General features: G+C 33.9%; 4 protein-coding genes across 4 annotated transcripts; 3 read left to right on the forward strand and 1 right to left on the reverse strand.

Moving 5' to 3' along the window:
* The first annotated feature begins 444 nt into the window (after positions 1-444).
* Positions 445-7884, forward strand: LOC133205725 (proline-rich transmembrane protein 1-like). Its single transcript, XM_061341586.1, has 4 exons — positions 445-716; positions 6037-6197; positions 6288-6422; positions 6597-7884. Exons 2-4 carry the CDS (start codon positions 6039-6041, stop codon positions 6753-6755), a joined length of 453 nt encoding a protein of 150 aa, XP_061197570.1. The 5' UTR covers positions 445-716; positions 6037-6038; the 3' UTR covers positions 6756-7884.
* Positions 7885-8721: 837 nt separating this feature from the next.
* LOC133204863 (uncharacterized) lies at positions 8722-11555 on the forward strand. The gene is made up of 9 exons (XM_061340606.1): positions 8722-9182; positions 9314-9453; positions 9549-9846; positions 10022-10189; positions 10277-10450; positions 10561-10713; positions 10817-10922; positions 11008-11129; positions 11298-11555. The coding sequence occupies exons 1-9, from the start codon at positions 8730-8732 to the stop codon at positions 11553-11555; spliced, it is 1872 nt and encodes a 623-aa protein (XP_061196590.1). The 5' UTR covers positions 8722-8729.
* Positions 11556-12390: 835 nt separating this feature from the next.
* LOC133205806 (uncharacterized) lies at positions 12391-16055 on the forward strand. The gene is made up of 9 exons (XM_061341689.1): positions 12391-12916; positions 13277-13416; positions 13614-13911; positions 14106-14273; positions 14638-14811; positions 15033-15185; positions 15283-15388; positions 15474-15595; positions 15775-16055. The coding sequence occupies exons 1-9, from the start codon at positions 12479-12481 to the stop codon at positions 16036-16038; spliced, it is 1863 nt and encodes a 620-aa protein (XP_061197673.1). The 5' UTR covers positions 12391-12478; the 3' UTR covers positions 16039-16055.
* Positions 16056-18479: 2424 nt separating this feature from the next.
* On the reverse strand, positions 18480-21985 carry LOC133205214 (cell cycle checkpoint protein RAD1-like). Its single transcript, XM_061340976.1, has 8 exons — positions 21837-21985; positions 21067-21222; positions 20888-20982; positions 20583-20694; positions 19686-19808; positions 19353-19417; positions 18953-19097; positions 18480-18779 (listed from the first exon to the last, which is right to left on the reverse strand). Exons 1-8 carry the CDS (start codon positions 21945-21947, stop codon positions 18741-18743), a joined length of 846 nt encoding a protein of 281 aa, XP_061196960.1. The 5' UTR covers positions 21948-21985; the 3' UTR covers positions 18480-18740.
* Between the last annotated feature and the right edge of the window lie 431 nt (positions 21986-22416).

The following is a 22416-nucleotide window of genomic DNA, read 5'->3' on the forward strand; positions in this document are numbered from 1 at the left end:
GCTCCGTGGCTGGTGACGATGACTTGCACAATTTCGATTGGGGGGGGGGGTGCCCCATACTTTTTTCCCAACATAATATTTTTACTGTGAATTTATTTGATAATGTTCACTGATAGACCGTTTGCCCCCCCCCCAACAATACTACGTACGCGCCTGTATGTAGAATACAAGATTCAGACCCGCAAGTCGCCGAAGTTTCTACCGTTAGTGTTTAAATTCAACATAGTTAACGTTCGTCCATAAAATATCGCATTCAATCAATGTACTCGTGCTCTAAATGTTTTAATACTTTTGAAATAAATCCAATTCCTGTCCTTGAATTAAATCTACCCAAGTGTGTCGGGCATGTAAAAAGATAACACGTCTCCTCTTACAGTTGACAGTGTATATGCGGAACATAATGAGATAGATCACTTCAACTTCAACGGAAAATATGAAAGTTGTTTTTCATAGGAACAGCATTTTTGTAATTTAATTTTAGAAATGATTTTTGTATAAAATGCTAAAAATAGTCATCAATTGAACAGCATGACACGCGCGTAAATCTTATCCCAGTTATATTTTTCATTTGTATTGGATTTTAAAACTGCACAGTGTTATCCGGAAATGAATCACTGAGAATCCCCGTACAGGTAAAATTGTCCCACCTTTATTTGATAACGAGAGCCAGGAAGTATGAAAATTGTCCACATCCGTTAGAAAGTCTTTACAACAAGGTAAGTCGTGATATTACATATAATTTTACCATTGGTTAACTTGAATCAACAACAGAGCGTTGGAGGGAAACTCTCTCTCTCTCTCTCGTGTGTGTGTGTGTGAGGGTGGGTGTGTGTGTGTCCTGGGGGGGGGGGGGGGAGGGGGGCACGAATAACAATACTCAAAGTATAAATTTTATAACCACTAAAAATTACTTGAACCTTAATATAACAACCGATGTCTTGTCAAAAATGTATGCTTCATAGTATCTTTACATTTAATAGCTACATGTAGTAGTCAAATAACAACTAAATATTTATAAAACCCCAAAAGGTCAGTAGACCGAATAAATGATATATTCGAAGTACATGTGCATTTAGCCTATTTGTCGAGATGTATTACATGTATGTTATTATTCAAAACACTCAAAACATCCTATTCTCTTTAGAGAAGTGGACAGGCTTTCGCCTACATCCACTTCTCTTCGCAAACCTTCATGTTTTGATGTAGGCGAAATCCTGTCCACTTCTCTAAAGAGAATAAAAACACCCATTCATTGTCGAATGTATAGATGTACATGCATTAACTTTATTGCTTTTCGTCAGCCCTTTTCTCGTATTTATTACGCCCCAATAAAATGATACTCTCTAGTTTTATCAATATTAGGTGAACAAATTTCTCTGTTTAAATCGAAGCTTTATCTGAATAACATATTAGTTAAACTTCTAAAGAAAGATGTTTGAAGAGTTTAATTGTTTTAATATGTCATTTTTTGACAGAAAAGTCCTTTGTATCTTTTAAAACGGCACTGAAATTTTAAAAGAAAGAAGTAAGAAAATAAATGCTAAAACAAACTGGGAATTATCGAGGGTCATTTGCACGAATAACAAACACAAAAACTGAGTTGAAGTTTGGTTGATAGATAAAAATGAATGATTCATTCGCCAGCAAGATTTATATGTTGTCGTAGATGTTAAAACATTGTGGTTTTTGTTTTATGAAGTCACAGTATATCCAATTACGTTGTTTACACAAGCAAGTTAATTTATAATCGCCGAAATTTGGGCACCGTGTAATTCATGGACTGGAGGCTTGGAGTGGAGTTATGGAGTGGAGTTTGGAGTCAAATTTTGGAGTCTGATTTTTTTTTTTTATGAGTTTGAGTTTTGTTATCAAGCACCAGCTAGTGCAATATTTAACGTGACTCTTAAGACTAAATTCAGTTAGTCTTGTTGATTGCCTAAAAATCTGCTTAAAAAACAGACAAATGTTTTTTTCCTATTTTATGTTAAATCGGTAAAGGGGGGAAGGTCTCTCATTTCCGTTTCATACTCCGTAATCTATTCCAGCATTCCAGGTTATTTTCTGCTCGTTGGAAATGCCTGAGATTTTCCGATTGTATTCTTGATTGCAATACCCAAAAATAAGAGCTACTGATGAATGCGTGATCTTTACATTGACAACTGCTCAATCATGGTATAAATATTTTCAAATTTAATTGGTCTTATTTACGTATGAAATTAAGATACAAAATTTATCAGATGACAACTCTATACTTTTATTATATTCCCATGTTGCTATTGAAGGTGACGCATGTGTTCCTTGAAACAGTGTAGTGTATATCCCTATATGATTAGAGTTATGTCCAAGACACGATGTAGTTACGATATCGACAGATTACTTTTTTATAGTTTGCTACATTATTTCTTTATACTTATATGTGTATTACTTCGAAGTTTTCCTTTCTGTCACGATATCATTTCGGATCATAATTGTTCAATGGATTATGGTCCCAACCCGCAACCCCCAAAAATGCTGTTGCTTTTTTAATATGTGAGTAACTTGAATACAATCACTTTATGAAGTTTTCCTAATAGTGTCGATATCGTCATGTTCGCTAAACCCTTGGTACCGTAGTTGTCGTGGTATATGTGTGTCTATGTTTACTTTTCATTAAGGAAAATTGTAATTGCAATCGATGTCGTTGATATCGACGATATCGATATCGACTGATTTTTGTCATCGCTCTTGTTTTTTTTCTTTATGCAAGACTTGTGCTTGTGTACTTTCTAAATACTAAGTTTGTCCTGCTGTCCATATCGTCGATCGACGATATCGTATCTATATCGAATCATGATTGTTAAAGACTTGTTTTATCAACCTTCACCCTAACCTTAATCTAAAACCTTACCCTAACCTTAACCTCTGACAATAACAACCCCTCATCATGTGTTTATTTAATTATTAATATAAAAAATGAATCAATATCGACATCGCTTTTGGTCTTTTATAATTATGTTATACATTAACTTGAAAAAAAAATGACAGATCAGGATCGATATCGATACGATATCGTCATGATATTGTCGACGATTATTACAATGATTAATGTTAATGATTATAAATTTCTTTGTTTCCTCAATTAGTTATTCACAACCAAATATATACTTATATTATGAAAGACATAGTATCAGTCATATTTGAAAGCTTGTCCTAAGAGTTAAGATAATACCAGATATTCATTTAAAATGATGATAGTTTGAAGAAGTCAGGTGTAGATCAAATTATCTATTACCTAAATCTCAGGTAGATATTATATTTATTAGTTTATTTATTTATTTATTTATTTATTTATTTTGGACAGGTTAATCTTCTGGTCAACTTTACAAAGTTACTCTTTTTCCTCAAAAATGTATAACCCAAAATACTGTACTTTAATGAATAATATGCTGATGTGAATAAATGGGTCTGTTATAATCACAACACACTGCCTGCTCTTGAACTGAATATGTGGGACATACAGTAGCTGCATCAATTTCCTGCACATTCTTTCAGATTGGGACATGGGTATTAATTTCACTTTCATTGTCAATTTGAGTGTTATCTAAAACAGTGACAGTTCATTCTATGTTTTAATCAAATGTAACTGTTACATAAATAATGACCACAATTGCTTTCAACACATAATTAGATGATGGTGATAAAACACCCTTAACTAAATTTTATCTTTCTGTCAAATCTTTGTTATTTCTGCTAAAACTTTATAGGTTTTTGACCACACAGGTGTATAAACAATGTAGGTTAAAAAATTGTTACAAGGTTGTTTGATTTTACATAGCTACTTCCATGTACGCATATGAACTTCCATGTAATCCATATTAGAATAAGAACTAGTCAGTGATTTTTCTCTATATATAATTTACTTTGATTTGCACACATCAACTTAGTTTCTTAACGTGTGACTTTAAAAAAGATGATTAATTCACATAAATTTACTTAAAAAAATAAATTATATTATGATATGCATACAATATATTGGTGACTCACACTTTTAACAATTTAGAAGTTTATGGAAAGGAATGCACTATGATGCCAGTTAAAGGATCATGATATTTGTACTTCCTCTGAAATAATGCAATGATCTTAACACATGCATGCTGTTCTGTAGAGAACTAAATTAATTCAACACTAAGTCACATACACCAAAATTAAATGGTCATCGTTCACAGTTTAATCAGCATCTCGGAAACTGGGTGCATGTGAGATTCTGGCCTTTCACTAATTAGGAAATATTTCTATGAGCCAATGTAATCTTACAAAGCTTTCACTATCAATTAGAAAACTGACAATCTATTTAATGATTGATAAAAATAAAATGAGCACTACAAAACAATAAAACTTTGCTTTTTTTTAAAGTGTAATATGAACATTTGTTGTTTTCGGATGTCTGCAGCATTTTAAATGAAGATATTTCACATTGCATCTGTCTTTTAGAGTTATTAATTATTGCCAGACAATTTAAGTTAGTATTTGCAGACTGGATTAGATAATTTGATTTAGTTGGTGCATAGTAGGTATGATTGCTTTCATACTCTATAAACACCATAGCAGGTATAAATCTTAAAGGAGACAGTGAAAGAGTGATAAGGGCAATAGACAATAGTGTGAGTAAGCAAAGATGACAACACCAGGAGAGAATACAAACAGAATGAGAATGTGAGGGTGCAAATTTCTGAGAATGGGGGAGCGACAACTCAAGGAAAAGAGAGAGATTGTTATGGCTGTCGCTATAATGCTCTTAATGCAAGGAAGAGAGGGAGTGAGTGGACCTTTTAGTACACCATATGCATGTGTATAGAGGTATAATGTGTTTAACTTAATTTAAAACTAGTTATTATTTTTTGAAATTTTACATGGTAGGCATATTTGGTAATGAATAGTTGAGTGTATAATACTGAAAAACTGCCTTCTTATAAATTGATATAAATTCTGAACCTAATAATTCTTGACAAAATTGTTAACACGTCCAATCAAACCATATTTAAACAACCAGTAAGACCGACTATATCTGTTGATTAATTATATTCAACATAGTTTCCAAACATTTTGAAAGATCAAGGGTTATCTTGTCAGCATCATGTCTGTTTATTCACTACTGATGTAATTTTCTGAAGTTTCAAATACCGCACTTGCATCAGTGTTAGAAACTCGCAAATTTTAACTGGGTCATAGCACCTATATATATGAATTGCCAACCTATTTAGTTACAAGACATGAAACAGCCAACATTTATACCAAAAAATGAGACTTTGATACTAGGCAATTTCTTTAACTTCTTTTTTCCATTATTGTATAAAAAAAAAATCCCAGACTCCAAAAATTGACTCCAAACTCCACTCCAAAATCCACTCCATAACTCCACTCCAAGCCTCCAGTCCATGAATTACACGGTGCCCGAAATTTGTGTTGGTTATGATAAACCTTAAATTGTAACGATAATACGAGGTTCTCATTAAATAAGTAAAAACCCGGCAATTTTTTTGGTGCATTTTACACAAAGACTTTGTGATTGATCTTGATACTAATATAAGCCCAAAATATACACATACTAAAACGAGGAGTAATTGTATTATACATGATACATGTGTATTCTTCTTGAAACATACTGATATTGTATAGATATAGGTATATACTGATATTGTATCGGTACCGTCGTACAGAGACGGTTTTAAAATCCCTAGTGACATGTAGTAACATGGAAATTCAATGCTCTGTATTTACTACTTTTTTAGTCGAATTTAGAGAAGACAGCGAGCCAACCCACCCTCTTATTTTTCAGAAAAAAGCTAGATATATTCGGTTCTATGGCGTATTAAATTAATTCAAAGGATTTTTATGTCATGTTTATTGTATGTTAATAGGATTTATATGTGTCAGATTTTGGGCTAACCATTTCTTTTCTTTTTTTCACAATTTTTGCTTGACCATATTTAGTACCTGGGTTTAAAAAAAATAATAAAAAAAAATACTAGAATCATGATGGTTATTTACTATTTTTAGATATGGACACATTATCGGCCGTGAAATACTCCAGACTAAGTACTAAAGAGGAAAATGATTCTCCGTACACGTGCATTACACTTAAGAACTATGGATCATCTGGGTCACGGCACCAATTTACAATCAACGGTCATTTAAATCCACTAGATGTTGAAAAAACTGTAAGTGCAATGCGTTTAAAAGGCTTAAAGAAAGAAGACTTGCAAAGCTGTATACCATTCACAGCTAAAATCGTCAATTTCTATTTTCAGGAATACCCACCTTCAAATGAAAATGACCTCATTCGTGTTCATAAACCGCTAAAAGACAGAATGAAATATGCCTTTCTTGCCTGCTTGTTTTGTTTTTTCCCTACTGGAATTATGGCTATCATCTATGCATCACAGGTATATTCAAAAGATCGTTACTGTCATCTGACATACATTTTTTTTACCCTAAATGATCTGTCAATATAATCAATATAATGAATACAATTTTTGTAAATTACATTATGTTGCATAAAATCAGAATAACAATATAGATCAAGAAAAATAAGGAATCCTATTTTTATTTTATATTAGGCAAGATCAGCCTGGGAACGAGGCGAGGTAAAGAAAGCGCGGGAAAAATCCAGCTTGTCTAAAGACTTTATCCGAGCGTCTGTTTGTATTGGAGGAATAGCATACATTCTGATATTCCTAGTTATTCTAATTACCGTTATTTTTAATGTACATGCCTGATATACATCTATCATTTACAAGTTATGAGGATATACCATTTATTCTTTCTGTAAGCTCGAAAAGGAACAATATTTTGTTTGTATAAGTATGATCTATAGCGAAAATATTAAGACTGAAAATGAAAGTGCATTTATTGCATTTTCTTCATTAATGCAATTATAACACAGACGCATGTTTCTGTAAAAAAAAAAATCACTCAAAGCATAATAATAACATATGGTATCTAACTCCGAATTACATAGAGTCCCCCCCCCCCGAAAGAAAATGCACTGGCAAACTGTTTATTACCATTCTCTTCTACGATACTTTATCTACAATACCATACATGGCATGCTTTTATTTCTGTAAACAGCGTCTAAACTCTGCTTGCCGACTGGAAAATTCGTGTCACACCATGAAGTGCCATGCTCTACAGAGAGCAAAATTTGAAAATCAGTGGGTTTAAAAAAATAATTTCAGTGTTTAAATATTGCATTAATATATAAAATTTGTTAAAGTTTTATTTTCTTTTAAAACATTTTGATATGTAATTTTAGTCTTTAAGTCAATCAAAATCCAAGAAAATATTCCGCCAGAGATTTGTACATAGCACTTCATGGTTTGAGACGAATTTTCTAGTCCACGGACAGATTTTGGCGCAGTTTTTGGAGATAAAAGAAAAAAAGACAAGCATGCCATAAATGGTTTTGTAAATAAATTTTAAAAAGAAAAAAAAAACTGTAAAAAAAAAAACAAACAAAAAAACAAACAAAAAAAAACGGGTTGCCAGTACATTTTTTCTGAATGTGTAAATGGCTGCAATTCTGGGGAGGGGTACTTCATGTAATTCGAAGTTAGTTACCTTGACAAATGTGATATTATTATACTATGAGTTAAAAATTTATCACAGAAACAAGTGCTAATGAACTACACAAAAGGAAAGTGCATATGTCATACATAAAATAGAAAATATTCATGGTTTGAGTTTAAAGATGTTTTATACTTTGTAATCGGTGAGGAATTCAATCTCAGAATGCACTAACGGATGAGTATGAGGGGCATTACAAAAAAGCAAGTGTATACTGAACATATTTTGTCTGGAATGAAAACGTGAGCACTGGTTCGATTCCATTACATTATTTATTTATTATGTGCAATCAATATAAAGTGTTCATTTATACAATGTGTTCTGTTTTCATTTATTCATACATGTGATTAGAAAAAGTCATTTTAATCGAAAATGAGAAAGTCTGTACTTGTGACACATGACCTCAAATAGTTTTGATTCAAACCAACAGAGTTTTGAATCTTGTTTTATATACAATTGATGACAAAAGGTTTAATACATCTCATCGCAAATATCATTGCACCAGTAAGGTAACGCATCAACATTCAGATATGATTTTGATGATAATCAAGTAGTCTCAAGTTTTCGCGCCTTTAAAGGAGCACAGGAATACTTTCATTGCCGTTATGTTTACAAATTTTGATTTTTTTTCCCCCTACACTATTTATTCTTAAAAATTATTTGAATATGAATGAAAATTATTTGATATTTTCGGATAATGAAAGTTTTTGTACACGATATTATATAACATATTGGTTTAAAACGCTCTGGAAACATTAAGTCTTGAAATTCTACCAACAATTTTGAAGGATATAAACATCAAGTCTGTCTCTATGGTCCCTTTTAATAGTTTTTGTGCGTAAGTATGACCGACCCCTCTTGGGAAGAATTAAGAAAAGTGAGTAAATTAACGTTAATCTTTTAAAAGAAAAAAAAATAGAATATTGGAGGGTGTTTTTAGGAAAATTTAATTCTGATTCATAGACAGAGGACAGAAAGAGAAACAGGGGATTCCTTTAAAATGTTGCACTTTTTTTCACTGCAAGTACTAATGAACGTTAGTACATGTGATCTGACATAGAACACAGATAATCGGTTTAGATAACATATGTCAGAGAATCTAACGACAAGTGGACAACACTAGGGCAATGACACTTTGGCAAGGATTTGTAGTTTTAGCAATTATTTCGATTGCTAACAATGGTCAAGTTATGGGTGCTTCAAATATTACAACAACGATCAGCAATCTTTTCAAGAAACTCCAGGATATGCAAGCAACAAGATACAATCCAGGAATTCCGCCATTAATTTGGACAAAATTTTCCGGGGTTTATGAAAGTGACGTCAAAATGTACTTTCACGGTGCTCCCGAGGACTCCGCCCTTCGGTACTCCTTTGGAGTGTTTGATAATAACATGTTCGCCACAGCTTGGGTAACAACTTGTCTGATTGAAGCACACAAATATGGGAAGGCACCAAAGCCAACAACTCAAATGCTAGACTTAGCCATTAACTTCATAATGGATCATCGAAACAAAAACGCAAAATATAATAACTCTATTATGGCATTTTGGCCCCAGCTCTATGATGAAACATATAAGGTTTGTATGGTACCTTATTTTGATGGTATATCCTTTGCTATGATTTTCATTCTACACTAAGTGTCATGCTTAAAACACTAAATACAGTGATTTCAGGTGGAAAACAAATAAAAGCTTAACTTTTTCTACAGGATTATACCAGTACCCCTGTTAATCTGCTTGGTCTTTTTAATACCACTTATCTGATAGACTGGGATCCAATTTACAAAGAGCTCGATTCTCTTGGTCTCCAACACGTCACAGAAACCATCAAGCATCTCTTGGAAAGAAGGCAAGCTTTAAATGTTACCTTATATAAATAAGTGTCTGACATTTGTACAGAATACTGATTAATAAAGTAAATGGACCATCTTACGTCGATTGTAGGGATGGATACCGGCACGTTTTTCACATCCCTCCAGATTTTGACGACACTTCCGTAAATTTGGGTTTAGGTTCACTTCTGAAGGAGTACATCACCGACTTCCCAGATTCGTCTGTTTTGTGGCAAACCCAGAATTCAAATCTTTCATCTATCTTTAATGCGTTGAAACACTACGCCTATAAACCCACAACAAACGATTCGAGGGTGAATACGATAGACACGCGAACGTACTTCTATATGAGACGTTTCCTACAAAGCGCAAAGTCAGAAAGAAAACCAGTTGCATTGATTACCACTTGGGTAGGTTGTTATAGTGTGGATGTATATATATATATATATATATATATATATATATATATATATATATATATATATATATATATATATATATATATATATATATATATATATATATATAAAACAGACACATACAAATTAATGAAACTGTAATTTTTATATAACTTTTCTTTCGTAGATTCAAGACTTTAACGACCTTAAAACTGAGTATAACAAAGGTGTAGTAACACCTGGTGACGTAAACAATGTTGACGTCACGGTGTCTGCGAATGCTCTGTATGGAATCACAAACAGCATTCTGTCTGGTCTTGTGACGACCGAAATTCTCGAGGATCCCGAAATACAGGTTCTAAAAATGATCATTGAGATTTCGTGTATTATGCTATTTGCTGTAGTAAAACATCGAACGTTATTTATATTTTTTGCTTGGCAGCAAATCTACTTGAACACTTCCACCATGATCACCTTCCAGATAAACACGAACTTCTCTTCTCGTCCAGATCTCGCGTTAACTTACTACCCATCAGTAATGGAATTTTACTGGTTTGTGGCAAGGACATATAATCTTTTGAATCGCAGATACCGTACCGGTGGTCTACCACATCCTGTAAGACGACTAATATACTAGTTGTATTTTACCCCTTCGGTCTTTCTCCATTATAACAGTTTCATCTTTGTATAAATGTCTCCCAAATCTCTATGTCTCATTTTTTTCAGGCAATGACAACAGTATTGCATGAGTTAGAGGAGGCTTTATGTGGAACAATGACAAAATCTGTTATCAAAGAAGCCACCTTTGTAAATGAAAACGTGGCGTATTATGATGATTTTCTTGGAAATGGTGACGTTGACGAAAATGGTCAACACGTAGTAAGATATTGACAATAAATTATAAAAGAGCAATATCCAAGAATTCCTGCTTCATATATTTGTAAATTTATACCAAAACTAAGATATACCCTCGTTTTTACAGAAATATGGCGAAGATCGTCTTTTTACGACCTCTATGGCTATAAATGCTCTTATTACAACTTGGACTCTTTTCAACGTCAAAACTGGTCAGCTGCATTGGAACGTAGGTGAGAGGGAACTTCTGTTTTTTTTTTAACCAAACATTTTTTCTTTGGAAGTGATGCTCATAGTCAAAGTGGTTTTTTTTTCCAGAAACTCCAGTCGATGTAAAGAAGGTAGTATCAGCTTCGGTGTCTTACCTAAATGAACACATCCTCAGTGGAGAATACAAGCCATGGAACACATTTTTCTCAGGATCAGTCAAAGGGCATGAAGCAAGTCTCAATATTTGTCTTATATTTTGCTTAATTCCAGTACTGCTTAAATCTAAAACTGCATTTCTAGGTATTCTATTCTTGATGTATTAATTTTCAAAAAAAGAGAAAAGATTCATATTTTCAAACCCTTCAGTACTGACACATAAAAATATCTTTATTAACCAGATAACATCTTCCTCTCGGTATCCAAACAATCGAAATGGATACATTAATGGAACAAAAATCCACATACGGGGCATGGAGGGCGTGGTCAATGACACGTGGTATGAACAGCAACTCAAGACTCTCAAGTCACCCATTGATTTCCATGGATTCAACAGCTACCCAGATTACTTCCCTTTCTGGTGTTCAGAACCATATACTTACGTCACTAGTATGTTAGCCCTTTCAACGTTTAATAACATTGCAGAGAATGATGTATGAAATATAATGAAAACCTACCTTCTTATTTGTCACTTTTGTAAATAAAAATTTGATACTTTTTTAACTGGCATACTTTGAAAATTATATTGCACTTGTATTCCAAACAAGTACAATTTACAGAAGATTGGTTTATGTGGAAAACTGCTGAGGACGATTAAGAAATAAAAACTATTTGAAACGGGGATTCAAAGAATGAAAATAAATGAAACATTTAATCACACACTGAGCCGAAATTGTTTCTACTGAAGAAGAGAAATTATTGAACAAAAATGTTATAGAAAAATGTAATCACTGTTCAGATGAAATTATATCGAATATATTCATCAGATAGAAAAAGGACAAATAACTGATAAGTTATAAAGTTTAAATTAGAATAACTGAAAGAGTCATTTTGAAGAAAAAAAGTTAATTATAACTTTTTGGAATACAACCAACTTAAATGGAAAGTTTGCTATATCAGCTGTAAATCTAATGAAACGGGGATGTTTTGGCTTCAGTTGATTTAAAAGAAGCTTAAAATCTAGTACCATTGGCTGAACAAAGAATGCATCGAATCTCTTTTCTATTTCTGGTTTTGAAACAAAAGAGCTTGTATGCAATCAGACTTCTTGGCCACTACCAATGTGTCATTAACGCGTATAATTATTTACCTAAAATGAATAAGAGTCATGGACTATGAAAGTGCGCTGTTTCATTAACAAAGTACGAACAGAATCAGTGATTTGTCCAGAGTTTGTCCCATTCTCGGCTTATTATGTGTGTGTGTTCGTCAAACTGCAAGTCGCAAGCTTCTAAAGGTGAAGGTCACATAAGGGCAGATAAGAGGTCATATTTCCAGATAAGGACCTCTCCGGAAATCATTCTAGAAAACCGTGTCATATTTTCTCTTCTTTTATAAGACGGTTCTAACTAGATGCCAAAACATGTTGGTGACTTTACTTGTTTCAACGTTACTCTTCGTTGGAGATGTGTCTGCTGCGACAAATTTGACTTCCACAATTAATGCTTTATTCCATAAATTACAAAATATGCAGACGACGAAATACAATCCAGCGGTTCCGCCATTGGTATGGGCAAAGTTCCCTGGAGTCTACGAAAGTGATGTCAAAATGTATTTCCATGGAGATCCGGTAGATTCTACCCTTCGGTACTCCTTCGGAGTGTTCGATAATAATATGTTCGCTACAGCATGGGTAACAACGTGTCTCTTGGAAGCGTACAATTATGGAACGGCGCCTAAACCAACTGCTGAGATGCTGGATTTGTCCATCAACTTTATCATGGATCATCATAATAAAAACCTAAACTATACAAACTCCATAATGGCATTCTGGCCACAAATTTACAATGAACAAGCAAAGGTTTGATTTTCCTTTCCAAAGAGCTTTTTTTCTACGATTTCCAATGCATGATTTGGTACAATACTTGGAAAGTCCAATATCCGGCTATAGCGAGTAAATGGCTAAAATTCTGGCTATATTCTTGTTCTGTTTCCACAGTTCTCCAGAAATTAACATCTTTAGGGCGTTAAAGAGATTTGGGGTATCTTCAAATAAAGCTTGTCATAAGTTCTCATATACAAACCACTGTTTCCATTTTAAGCCACTTGCATTGCAGAGCAACATTGCACCTTAATTAAGAAGGTTCAAGAAAAAAATCTTGAGAAACAATTTTTTTACGATTTTGATTACTGCATGTAGTATTTCGTCTTTATTCCCTAGGGATATGTAAGTACACCAGTCAATCTATTGGATCTTTTCAACTCTACATACCTCATAGACTGGGACCCTGTATACAAGGAACTTGATAACTTAGGACTCCATCATGTTACCGAAACCATTAAAAGACTTCTAGCAACAAGGTGCCAAATCAGCTTCTGTACATTAATCTTTTCATTGCAATTCTTCAGATTCTTATTCATTGGTAGTGACATCGTAAGAATGTAGTCTGACTTCCACCCAATTAGTAATTAATGGTTATAAGTTGTAAATATATTACTAACCAGTAACAACAAAGATACTGACCGCTTTCTGAATTAGCTATTCTCGTATTTTTTAGGGAAGGTTACAAGCGCGTATTTCAGATTCCGCCGGATTTCGACGACACGTCTGTTAATCTTGGATTGGGTTCCTTGCTGAAGGACTTTATCTCCGAATTTCCCAACTCGGCCGTGTTGTGGCAGTCAAGAAACACGAATCTTTCGTCTATCTTCACAGCCTTGAAGCACTACGCCTACAAACCAACGACCAACGAAACCAGAGTTAATACCATAGATACACGTACCTACTTCTACATGAGAAGGTTCCTAGAGGATGTGAAAGCTAAAAACAAGAGTCTGTCATTAGTTACAACATGGGTAAGTATTGAAAATTTCACTATTGACTTGATGTAAGATAATACAGAAATTTTACACTGTAAAGATATCAAATCTTCTTCTTCGTTAAAAAAAATATCAATAAATGTGGACATAGTCAGTAACAACCAACATGTAACTGGTTGCTTTGAATTCTTCATACATCAAACATTCAAATTATTTACATGTATATCCAGGTTCAAGACTTTGATGACTTGAAAACCCAGTATTACCACGGCATAATAACGCCCAGTGATGTGAACAACGTTGACGTCACAGTGTCGGCAAACGCACTATATGGAATCACCAACAGTATCCTTTCTGGACTAGCTACCACAGAGGTTCTGGAAGATCCCGAAATACAGGTACTTATTAACTTCCGGACAAGCTACCCAAAGGTCCAAAAGATCCGGGCCCGAAATAGGTAACAATTAACTTCCGGAATAGCGTCAACAGAGGTCTTGGAAAATCCCAAAATACAGGTAACTATTAATTTCAGGTCCAGCTACCTCAAAGATCTTGGAAGTTCCCGAAATACAGGTAACATATGAAAAAAAAAAAGAAGAAGTAATTCAACCTCATTCCGTGACTGTTTATTTTTGGTCATTGTCTATACAGATTTAATTTCTATGCTGTTTATAACAAGCAAATTTTAAAAAATACTAGTAATTCATTCCTTTTGCAATAATCATTTACTGATTTGAAGTTTTCTATTATTACATTTTTTAGCAAATATACCTGAACACATCTACCATGATCGCCTTCCAGATCAACACTAATTTCTCCTCTCGTCCAGATCTCGCATTGACATACTACCCCTCTGTCATGGAATTCTATTGGTTCGTTGCAAGGACGTATGCGCAACTGACTCGACGTCATCGCGGTGGTGGTCTGCCTCATCCGGTAACTATTAAAGATTGGGAATAAGTTCACGCGCTTTTATGTCCAAGGCTGAAGCCCATCTTTGGAATCCATCATTTTCTTTTTCTCTCTGTTACATTAAATTCAACTGTAACGAAGTAATACAGTAGATTCCAACGATGTACTCGCGCTAGTTTTCTTCCCAATCTTTGATAAAGCCAAAAGGCCATTCCAGTTCTTTTAACATCAGAGATATTTGTTAGGCGATGAACACAGTGATGGAGGAGCTTAGACAGGCTTTGTGTGAAACTATGACAAAAGCTGTCACGAAGGAAGCTATCTATAACACATCCACCATGGCGTATTTTGAAGACTTCCTAGGAAACGGAGATCGTGACAAGGATGGAAATCCAGTGGTATCTGTTTCTGATCCATGACTTTTGTAGTTGTTAAACTTCTGTTCATTTAAAAGCTCTTCTTTTGACATAACGCAGGATTTTAATTACCCTCCAGAAATATGGCGAAGACAGACTTTTTACCACTTCGATGGCAATCAATGCACTGATTACGACTTGGACCTACTACAACGACAAAACTGGCCATCTTCACTGGGATGAGAGTAAACAGTTTATAATTTAAAATATTTGAAAAAAATATATATAAAAACTTGTAGACAAATCGACTTTAAAATTTGTTTTTTGCAGACACTCCATCTGACGTCAAGAAGGTTGTGGCAGCCTCTGTTAACTTTCTGAATACCTACATTCTCGGTGAAGAATACAAACCTTGGAATATGTTCTTCTCTGGGTCTTTTAAAGGTTTTGGAGTAAGTTTCTTGTGCATTTCTAAAATCGTTCAACAGATGCATTGCTCAATTCCTGGCCATATTGTTTGCTTGGCATTTGTTTACTAGTATCCTCCTAATTTCTTTATAGATTAAAAAAAGTTAAAAATTTATAACAACAATATTTGACAGTTTATACTAAATGTCAATTTCATTTACAGACATCTTGGTCTCAATATCCCGCCAATCGTAACGAGCACATAAACGGAACCAAAATTCGAATTCGTGGAATGGAGGGTGTGGCCGACGAATCCTGGTATGACCAGCAGCTAAAGTCTCTAAAAACGCCCACTATTTTCCATGGTTACAACAATGACCCCTCCTACTTTCCATTTTGGTGCTCCGAATCTTACACCTACGTCACCAGTATGCTGGCTCTCTCGACCTATAACAATATTGCCGAAAGTAACATGAGTAATCGGTGATTTTCCGCTTTGTCCAAAGGGAGGTGACATATCTTGTCATCTCAACATTTTTAAATTTTTATTTGCTCTGTTGATGTCCACAAAAGTTAATTTCCTTCGGATCTTGAAAAAAAAATGAAACGAGAAAATCAAAATTTGGTGTTATGTGTTTTTCATTGCAAACATCTTACAGCCGTTCCTCCCAAGAACTTTTTTGGTTCATTACGCTTGGATGTTCTCACGATTTATGCATACATAAGTTAAAAACATATTGTTGCAACATGGTAAATACTCATGGCCGTAGGAACCAGAGGGAGGGGGGGTGCCCCCCCCCCAATAATTTTGCCGATATATAGAATACTATAGGAAATAAAGCTACTACATGTATATGCTTGTGCCCCCTCAATAATAACGTCTGATGGCCTTTTGTTTTGCTTGTCAAGGAATTTTGGTACTTGATACCCCCCCCCCCCAACTGAAAATGTATGGCTGTGTCCCCTCAAAGTGAAATTGCTTCCTACGGGCCTGATACTTACTTACTATTATCGGTGTTTATATTAATAAGATAATAAATTAACCATACAGTGAAAAGTAATTCCCTTATGTCCTGCAATCCTATTCAATTCATATTGTCCTTTATTAATTTTCAATCTGAAGTTGAAAATGATTACATGACAAATTAATTTATGTATTTATTTTTATCCCCTCGCAACGGAGTTGGAGGGGATATAGAAATGCACTTGTTAGTGTGCATGGGTGGATTAGTGCGTGCGTAACGAAAAATTTATATCGGGATCGATTTGCGAGGGCATGCTCCGCTTTGCGGTGCTCTTGAGGGCACATTAGAAAGAAAATGTCATGCGATCCTATTTAATTTATAAATATTAATTTTAAGTCATTAGCTAAGAGCACATTAGAAACAAAATACCGGTACTGACGACGATGAAGCTTGTGTTTTCTGCATAAGATAGTAGCATCCTCACTAATTAACAATTTTAACAAGAACAGCTTTTTTTTATTTAAAAAGTAATTCTTTCCCCCCTTTTCTTTTCCCATTTAAGATAGTTCCATGAACATAATTACGAAAGCCTATTAGGATCAAACTACGGTAAAAAAAAAATTTAAAAGGCGAAAAAAAGGCGTAATAACGCCTTTTGAAAAGGCGTTATAACGCAGAAAAAGGCGTAATAACGCAAATAAAGGCGTAATTACGCCTTTCCAAAAGGCGTTATTACGCCTTTCTAAAAGGCGTTATTACGCCTTTCCAAAAGGCGTTATTATGCCTTTTGAAGAGCCATTATTATGTCTTTGACAGGCCCGTGCTTTTGAAGTGGGGGGGGGGGGGAGCATTCTCCCATAAAATTGACAAGCAAACAAAAAAACAAGAAACAACCCCCCCCCCCCCGAAAAAAAATAAACTGCCTTAACTTGAGGGGAATCTTTATCTAACTTTTCGGTAAAACTTTCTTTAAATGCAATGACTTGCCCGAGTTTAACCATACTGCAACAAAATGTTAACTCCCAAAAAATGGGGTGGGGGAGCCCCCCCCCCCCCCTCCCCACTCGCATTCGTACTACCGGCCTGTTTGAAAAGGAGTTATATCCAAAAATGGAAAGGCGTTATTTTGAAATAATAAATATAGGAAAGATTGAATCAAAGCCATCTTTTTTTATGCAATATTTAGATTATAGTTTTAATAATATAAATTATAGTATTTTCTATATCCCTGCACATCTCGCAGACAGCTGTTTGCATTCGTATTAAGAGAAGTCAATACTCTACTTTTGAAAATCCAGGATATAGGCAGAGCCAGTTTTGGGCTTTGCTAGCCATGTATTAAAAATTCATGTCAAATTTGATATATTTTTCTCTCCTCTTGGAAAAAACCAGGCAAACTATTTGCATAGGTATAATGAGCAATTAGCCTTCAACCAAATTTCTGAAATCCATGCACCTTGGTAGAGGTGTCTGGCATCAGAGGACTAAGTTAACACTGAAAATATTTTACACATTTAAAAATCTTTTTTCCTGGAAATCTAATTATAATCAGCCCCCAGGGTGGGTTAAGTAAGTCATGTATTGAAAAATAAGAGGCGTAATAACGCCTTTTGGAAAGGCGTATTAACGCCTTTTGGATAGGCGTAATAACGCCTTTTGGAAAGGCGTAATAACGCCTTTTTTGCGTTATAACGCCTTTTTGAAAGGCGTAATTACGCTTTATTTACGTTATTACGCCTTTTTCCGCGTTATAACGCCTTTTCAGAAGGCGTTATTACGCCTTTTTCGCGTTATAACGCCTTTTAATTTTTTTTACCGTAGTTTGATCCTAATAGGCTTTCGTACATAATAAAGCACATGTAAACATGATAACTTTTCATTTAGAACCAGTAAATTTCTCCAAAAGGTCCAGATGTATTTGAAATAGCAAGGTGTCTCTGTTTTAAAAAGAGCTTCAAGAAAATGTAGTATGACAAATTTATGCATAAAGAGAAAACTATTTCTGTTCACAATCTATACTAGAAAATACTGTAAAAATGATTATGATGATCAATCAATGGATAACATATACTCCATTCTTCACGAGTGATTGATAATCTTGATAAGAATTTCTGGTACAGCAATACTTCACATGGCCAGGATCACTTCCAACATAATAAATTTCCTGAATATCTCTAGTCATAGATTTTAAACCAAATATTTAGTCTTTAAACACACAAATATATTAATAATCTTCCTCATCCATATCCTCATCTGGTGCACACTGAAAAAATAATGTCTTACTTGTATTTAGGAGTATATATGTCTTGAAAAGTACTTCTTTTGTTTCAAAAATTAAAAATTGAGCAACTTTCGAAAAAAGCTCACTGCTTTGGGATGTATTTATGTACAAGTACATATCATAAGAACTTGAAGATGAACCTGTATGCAACTTACATAGTATTCAACAAAGCAGACTTGTCCATCCTCATTTTTGATCATGTACTGAAGAGACAGGAAACCCCGATTGTCCGTTCGTATTGAAACTCGTGTGGACAAGGCCAGAGCCTTCACGGAGGGCTTCAGAAGTGAGATCTTATATCTAAAATAGAAATGATTTTTTTAATTATTAGAACTAAAAGTGTTTTTCAAGAACTTTGATGAAAAATTCATCTTCATTTTATTATGTGCATGCTTTTCTATTGGAATTGCAGATTCATACTTGTAAACATTTTAACTTTTATTTATTCTTTCTTTTTGGAGAAGAAGAATTGTTCCTTCAAGAATGTACTTGGAATAAAAATAAGAATACTTCACAAAGATATGATTTCTATAGGGACTATCAGTTTTTGTCTACCTATTTGTCTGTGTCTGAGTGCATAGAAAGGATTCCACCATATCAGAGTCTTTAGGAAAGTCAGACTGAAATTGAATTTAACAAAAAAAAAAAAAAAAAAACATCATAAAATCCTCTGATTTAGGTCCTAAAAAATCCATACTTTTCTGTAGAACAATTATGTGACATGTATTTATTATATAAAAGGTGCAATTCCATCTTGTCCGATTTTCATTCCTACCCATATAAAACTTTTTTTCATCCTGCTTCTACTGATGTGGGTAGATTAGCAGAGTATAAATGATTCAAAATATAAGGGAAAAGAGTATATCAAAATATTACTGTGATACTTACATGTGTGCTGCCAGCATTTCCAAATGTTGACAGTCTAAAATAAGGCTGGTCAGGGGACATCAGAATCTGTAATATATCACTGGTCATGTCCAGTTCACTGAATGCTTCCTTTAGACATTCAGACTAAAATAAAATTAAAAAAAAAAAACATAATTCATCCAGTACAAATGAGAATCTGCATCAAGTAAATTCATTTCACCTCAGACAAGAACTGCTATGATCAATAAAATCTATCAAAAAGTTAATCACTGTGACAAGAACCAACATTTTAATTATGTTTATTAAAGTATGCAATAAAGGACTATATTCTGTAGTGGCCAGTATCTGCCCCCAAAATAAAACTTTGATGGAGAAATCTTTAATTATGTTCTAAACCAGGTGGATATTTGCAGACTTCAAAGCATTAAATATTTTTATCAACTATGACATCATTAGTTAGATATGACGTCAATAAAATGACGTAAATTCCAAATTGCAATGATTTTGAGAGAAAATAGTGTATTTTACGTCGGTATTTTGATTGGAAATTATCGAGTGCAGGTCTGCTCAGACTAGATCTTTTGATATAATGTGTAGAATGATAATATCAATGAAATATGTGAATATGGTACCTGAGCAAGCTTGCGCTCTATAAAAACTATAGTCAAAATTGAACAAACTCTGTGCATTTTGGCCTCTATTTAAAAATAACAGAAATCCAAATAGTTTGTGACGTCACAGAGACAAGAAAAGCCAGCTAATTTTTCCAATTTCATAATATATTGTCTTAATTTGGATTATTTTATACAATATATGCACTTTTTCTCATTTCAAGAGATTTTCAAAATTTGACTATTATGGGGGCAGGAATGCGCCCTTACCGTATATAGTTCTTTAGTGTGTTTATTCAAAACTTACTTTCATGATAATTTTGTTAATTACATTTGAACTACAAAAGTTGAAGTCCAAAACTTCATCTGGTTCAAGAGTTTTTATTGTACAGTCTGTAAGCACTCCTTCCTCTTCAAGGCTATAATGAAATTTCAAAATCAATTAAGTCTCAAATATAGCAAAACTTATCAACAGAAAATACATACCAAATTCCATTTTTTAAAACTCTTGTTTATGTTAGCTAAATAAAGAACCAAATATCTTCCACTTGAGCCAGTTTACATACCAAATTTTATAAACATGAATTATATGTTGACAGACACATGACTTACACTAGAACCAAGGGACATCCATAGCCAGCATAACACATTTTAAGACTGGTTGTAACTCCAGGCAAAGAGGTGCTCCCAAATATTGTTAGACATTCCTACAATCATTCACAAACAGAACTAGCAGAGTGAAGAAAACTAAGGTTAAAACAAAATATGAAGATAGAATAAATTATAATTACCAGAAGAACGGTCAGGTTGATTTTAAATGTGATCTGTTCATCTTTAACACTGAAATGGTGAAAAACTCCCTCCTGGATAAAGGCATTGGCCTGCACACATTTCGAATCTTCCACTGTCACCTTGATCCCTAAGGAGCTTGCAAAAACTGTTGCTGTCTTAAAAAAGAAACAATACCAACATAGCCAGGTGCTTAATTGATAATTAATTTTACAGGTTTATTGACCTTTTTAACTTCAAAAAAAATTATCATGACTATCCAAGTCCCCATTATGGTCTTTAAAAGATTCCAATTCATTTATTTATTTACTTTTCAAAATTAAAATATTTTTATGGAAAAAATCCTCTAAAATCAGGGGGAAAAACTTGCTGAATGCAGATTATTTGAATTTGTGTACTAAATTACTGAAAGCAAGCAATCACTAGTTACAAACCATGCCAACAGAATGTCATATGATAATTTCAGTAATTGAAAGGGGTCAATGTTAGGTATGGAACGCTTGACGATGAGAAATGCATAAGCATGTTGCAACTAATCTCAGCGAGATTCGTCGAGACTAAAAATTAAGGACTGAACGTCTCTTCGACAGTCGAAGACTACAGTCAAAGAATTACCTTCTACCATAAACAAAACAATCAGCACTTACATAATTAACTTTAAGTAATGATCTTCATAGGGACCTATATACTAGTATATAGGTCCCTGATCTTGATAAAAAAAAAATAGTTCTGGTCTGTTGATTTTAGTGAATTTTACAAACTTTATAAATACCTCTTTGAAATGAATTGCTTTCAGTATATTTGAAACATTCCTTGCGTTGTCCAGCTTTGCGAGCATTACATAATGGCTTTCACTGTCATCATGCTGAGTAGATAGAGACATTTTATTCTCACTAAAACATCATTTCGCCTGCGAAGGAAATTCGAATTTCCGCGAAAACTAAGCCTTTTTAAACATCGAACCCGATGTTATTACTATAAAACAACAAGGCTTGAATTCCCTCAAATGATAATATTGAAATAAGTAATTTAGATTTCAATTATGTACTCAGTGTCTTGTTCCTTAAACATTTTGAATTATTTTAACATTTAAGATATTTAATATAAACTTCTACCATAATATTTCAATTGCTGTAAATGTAAAATAACGTTCAAATGATTAAAATATATGACCTTGTCGGACAATCAGTGGGCGAATCTAGAGAAAACACAAAGAACTACAAAACTCACACAATACATAAAGTACATTCTTTTAACCTCAAGATTCTTTATAAAATATTTTCCAATGATCAGGGGGTGGAGCTGATCCATAGCCAGAAATTATTATATTTAAGACCCCCCCCCCCCCCCGG

This window comes from Saccostrea echinata, unplaced genomic scaffold, assembly GCF_033153115.1.
Source record: "Saccostrea echinata isolate AGI-Se365-2 ecotype Australia unplaced genomic scaffold, CSIRO_AGI_Sech_v1 ptg000054l, whole genome shotgun sequence".
Lineage (NCBI taxonomy): Eukaryota > Metazoa > Mollusca > Bivalvia > Ostreida > Ostreidae > Saccostrea > Saccostrea echinata.

What these genes read in the sequence shown, in the direction of transcription:
- LOC133204863 (XM_061340606.1), top strand. Translation starts at nt 8,730, where the DNA reads ATGACACTTTGGCAAGGATTTGTAGTTTTAGCAATTATTTCGATTGCT. An exon ending in TCTATGATGAAACATATAAG is followed by an intron (nt 9,183 to 9,313) that starts GTTTGTATGGTA and finishes CTTTTTCTACAG; the next exon opens with GATTATACCAGTACCCCTGT. An exon ending in CCGGTGGTCTACCACATCCT is followed by an intron (nt 10,451 to 10,560) that starts GTAAGACGACTA and finishes CATTTTTTTCAG; the next exon opens with GCAATGACAACAGTATTGCA.
- LOC133205806 (XM_061341689.1), top strand. Translation starts at nt 12,479, where the DNA reads ATGTTGGTGACTTTACTTGTTTCAACGTTACTCTTCGTTGGAGATGTG. An exon ending in GTGGTGGTCTGCCTCATCCG is followed by an intron (nt 14,812 to 15,032) that starts GTAACTATTAAA and finishes GATATTTGTTAG; the next exon opens with GCGATGAACACAGTGATGGA. An exon ending in ACAAGGATGGAAATCCAGTG is followed by an intron (nt 15,186 to 15,282) that starts GTATCTGTTTCT and finishes ATTACCCTCCAG; the next exon opens with AAATATGGCGAAGACAGACT.
- LOC133205725 (XM_061341586.1), top strand. Translation starts at nt 6,039, where the DNA reads ATGGACACATTATCGGCCGTGAAATACTCCAGACTAAGTACTAAAGAG. An exon ending in CACTAGATGTTGAAAAAACT is followed by an intron (nt 6,198 to 6,287) that starts GTAAGTGCAATG and finishes TTCTATTTTCAG; the next exon opens with GAATACCCACCTTCAAATGA. An exon ending in CTATCATCTATGCATCACAG is followed by an intron (nt 6,423 to 6,596) that starts GTATATTCAAAA and finishes ATTTTATATTAG; the next exon opens with GCAAGATCAGCCTGGGAACG.
- LOC133205214 (XM_061340976.1), bottom strand. Translation starts at nt 21,947, where the DNA reads ATGTCTCTATCTACTCAGCATGATGACAGTGAAAGCCATTATGTAATG. An exon ending in TCAACCTGACCGTTCTTCTG is followed by an intron (nt 20,983 to 21,066) that starts GTAATTATAATT and finishes GAATGATTGTAG; the next exon opens with GAATGTCTAACAATATTTGG. An exon ending in TTAACAAAATTATCATGAAA is followed by an intron (nt 19,809 to 20,582) that starts GTAAGTTTTGAA and finishes ATTTTATTTTAG; the next exon opens with TCTGAATGTCTAAAGGAAGC.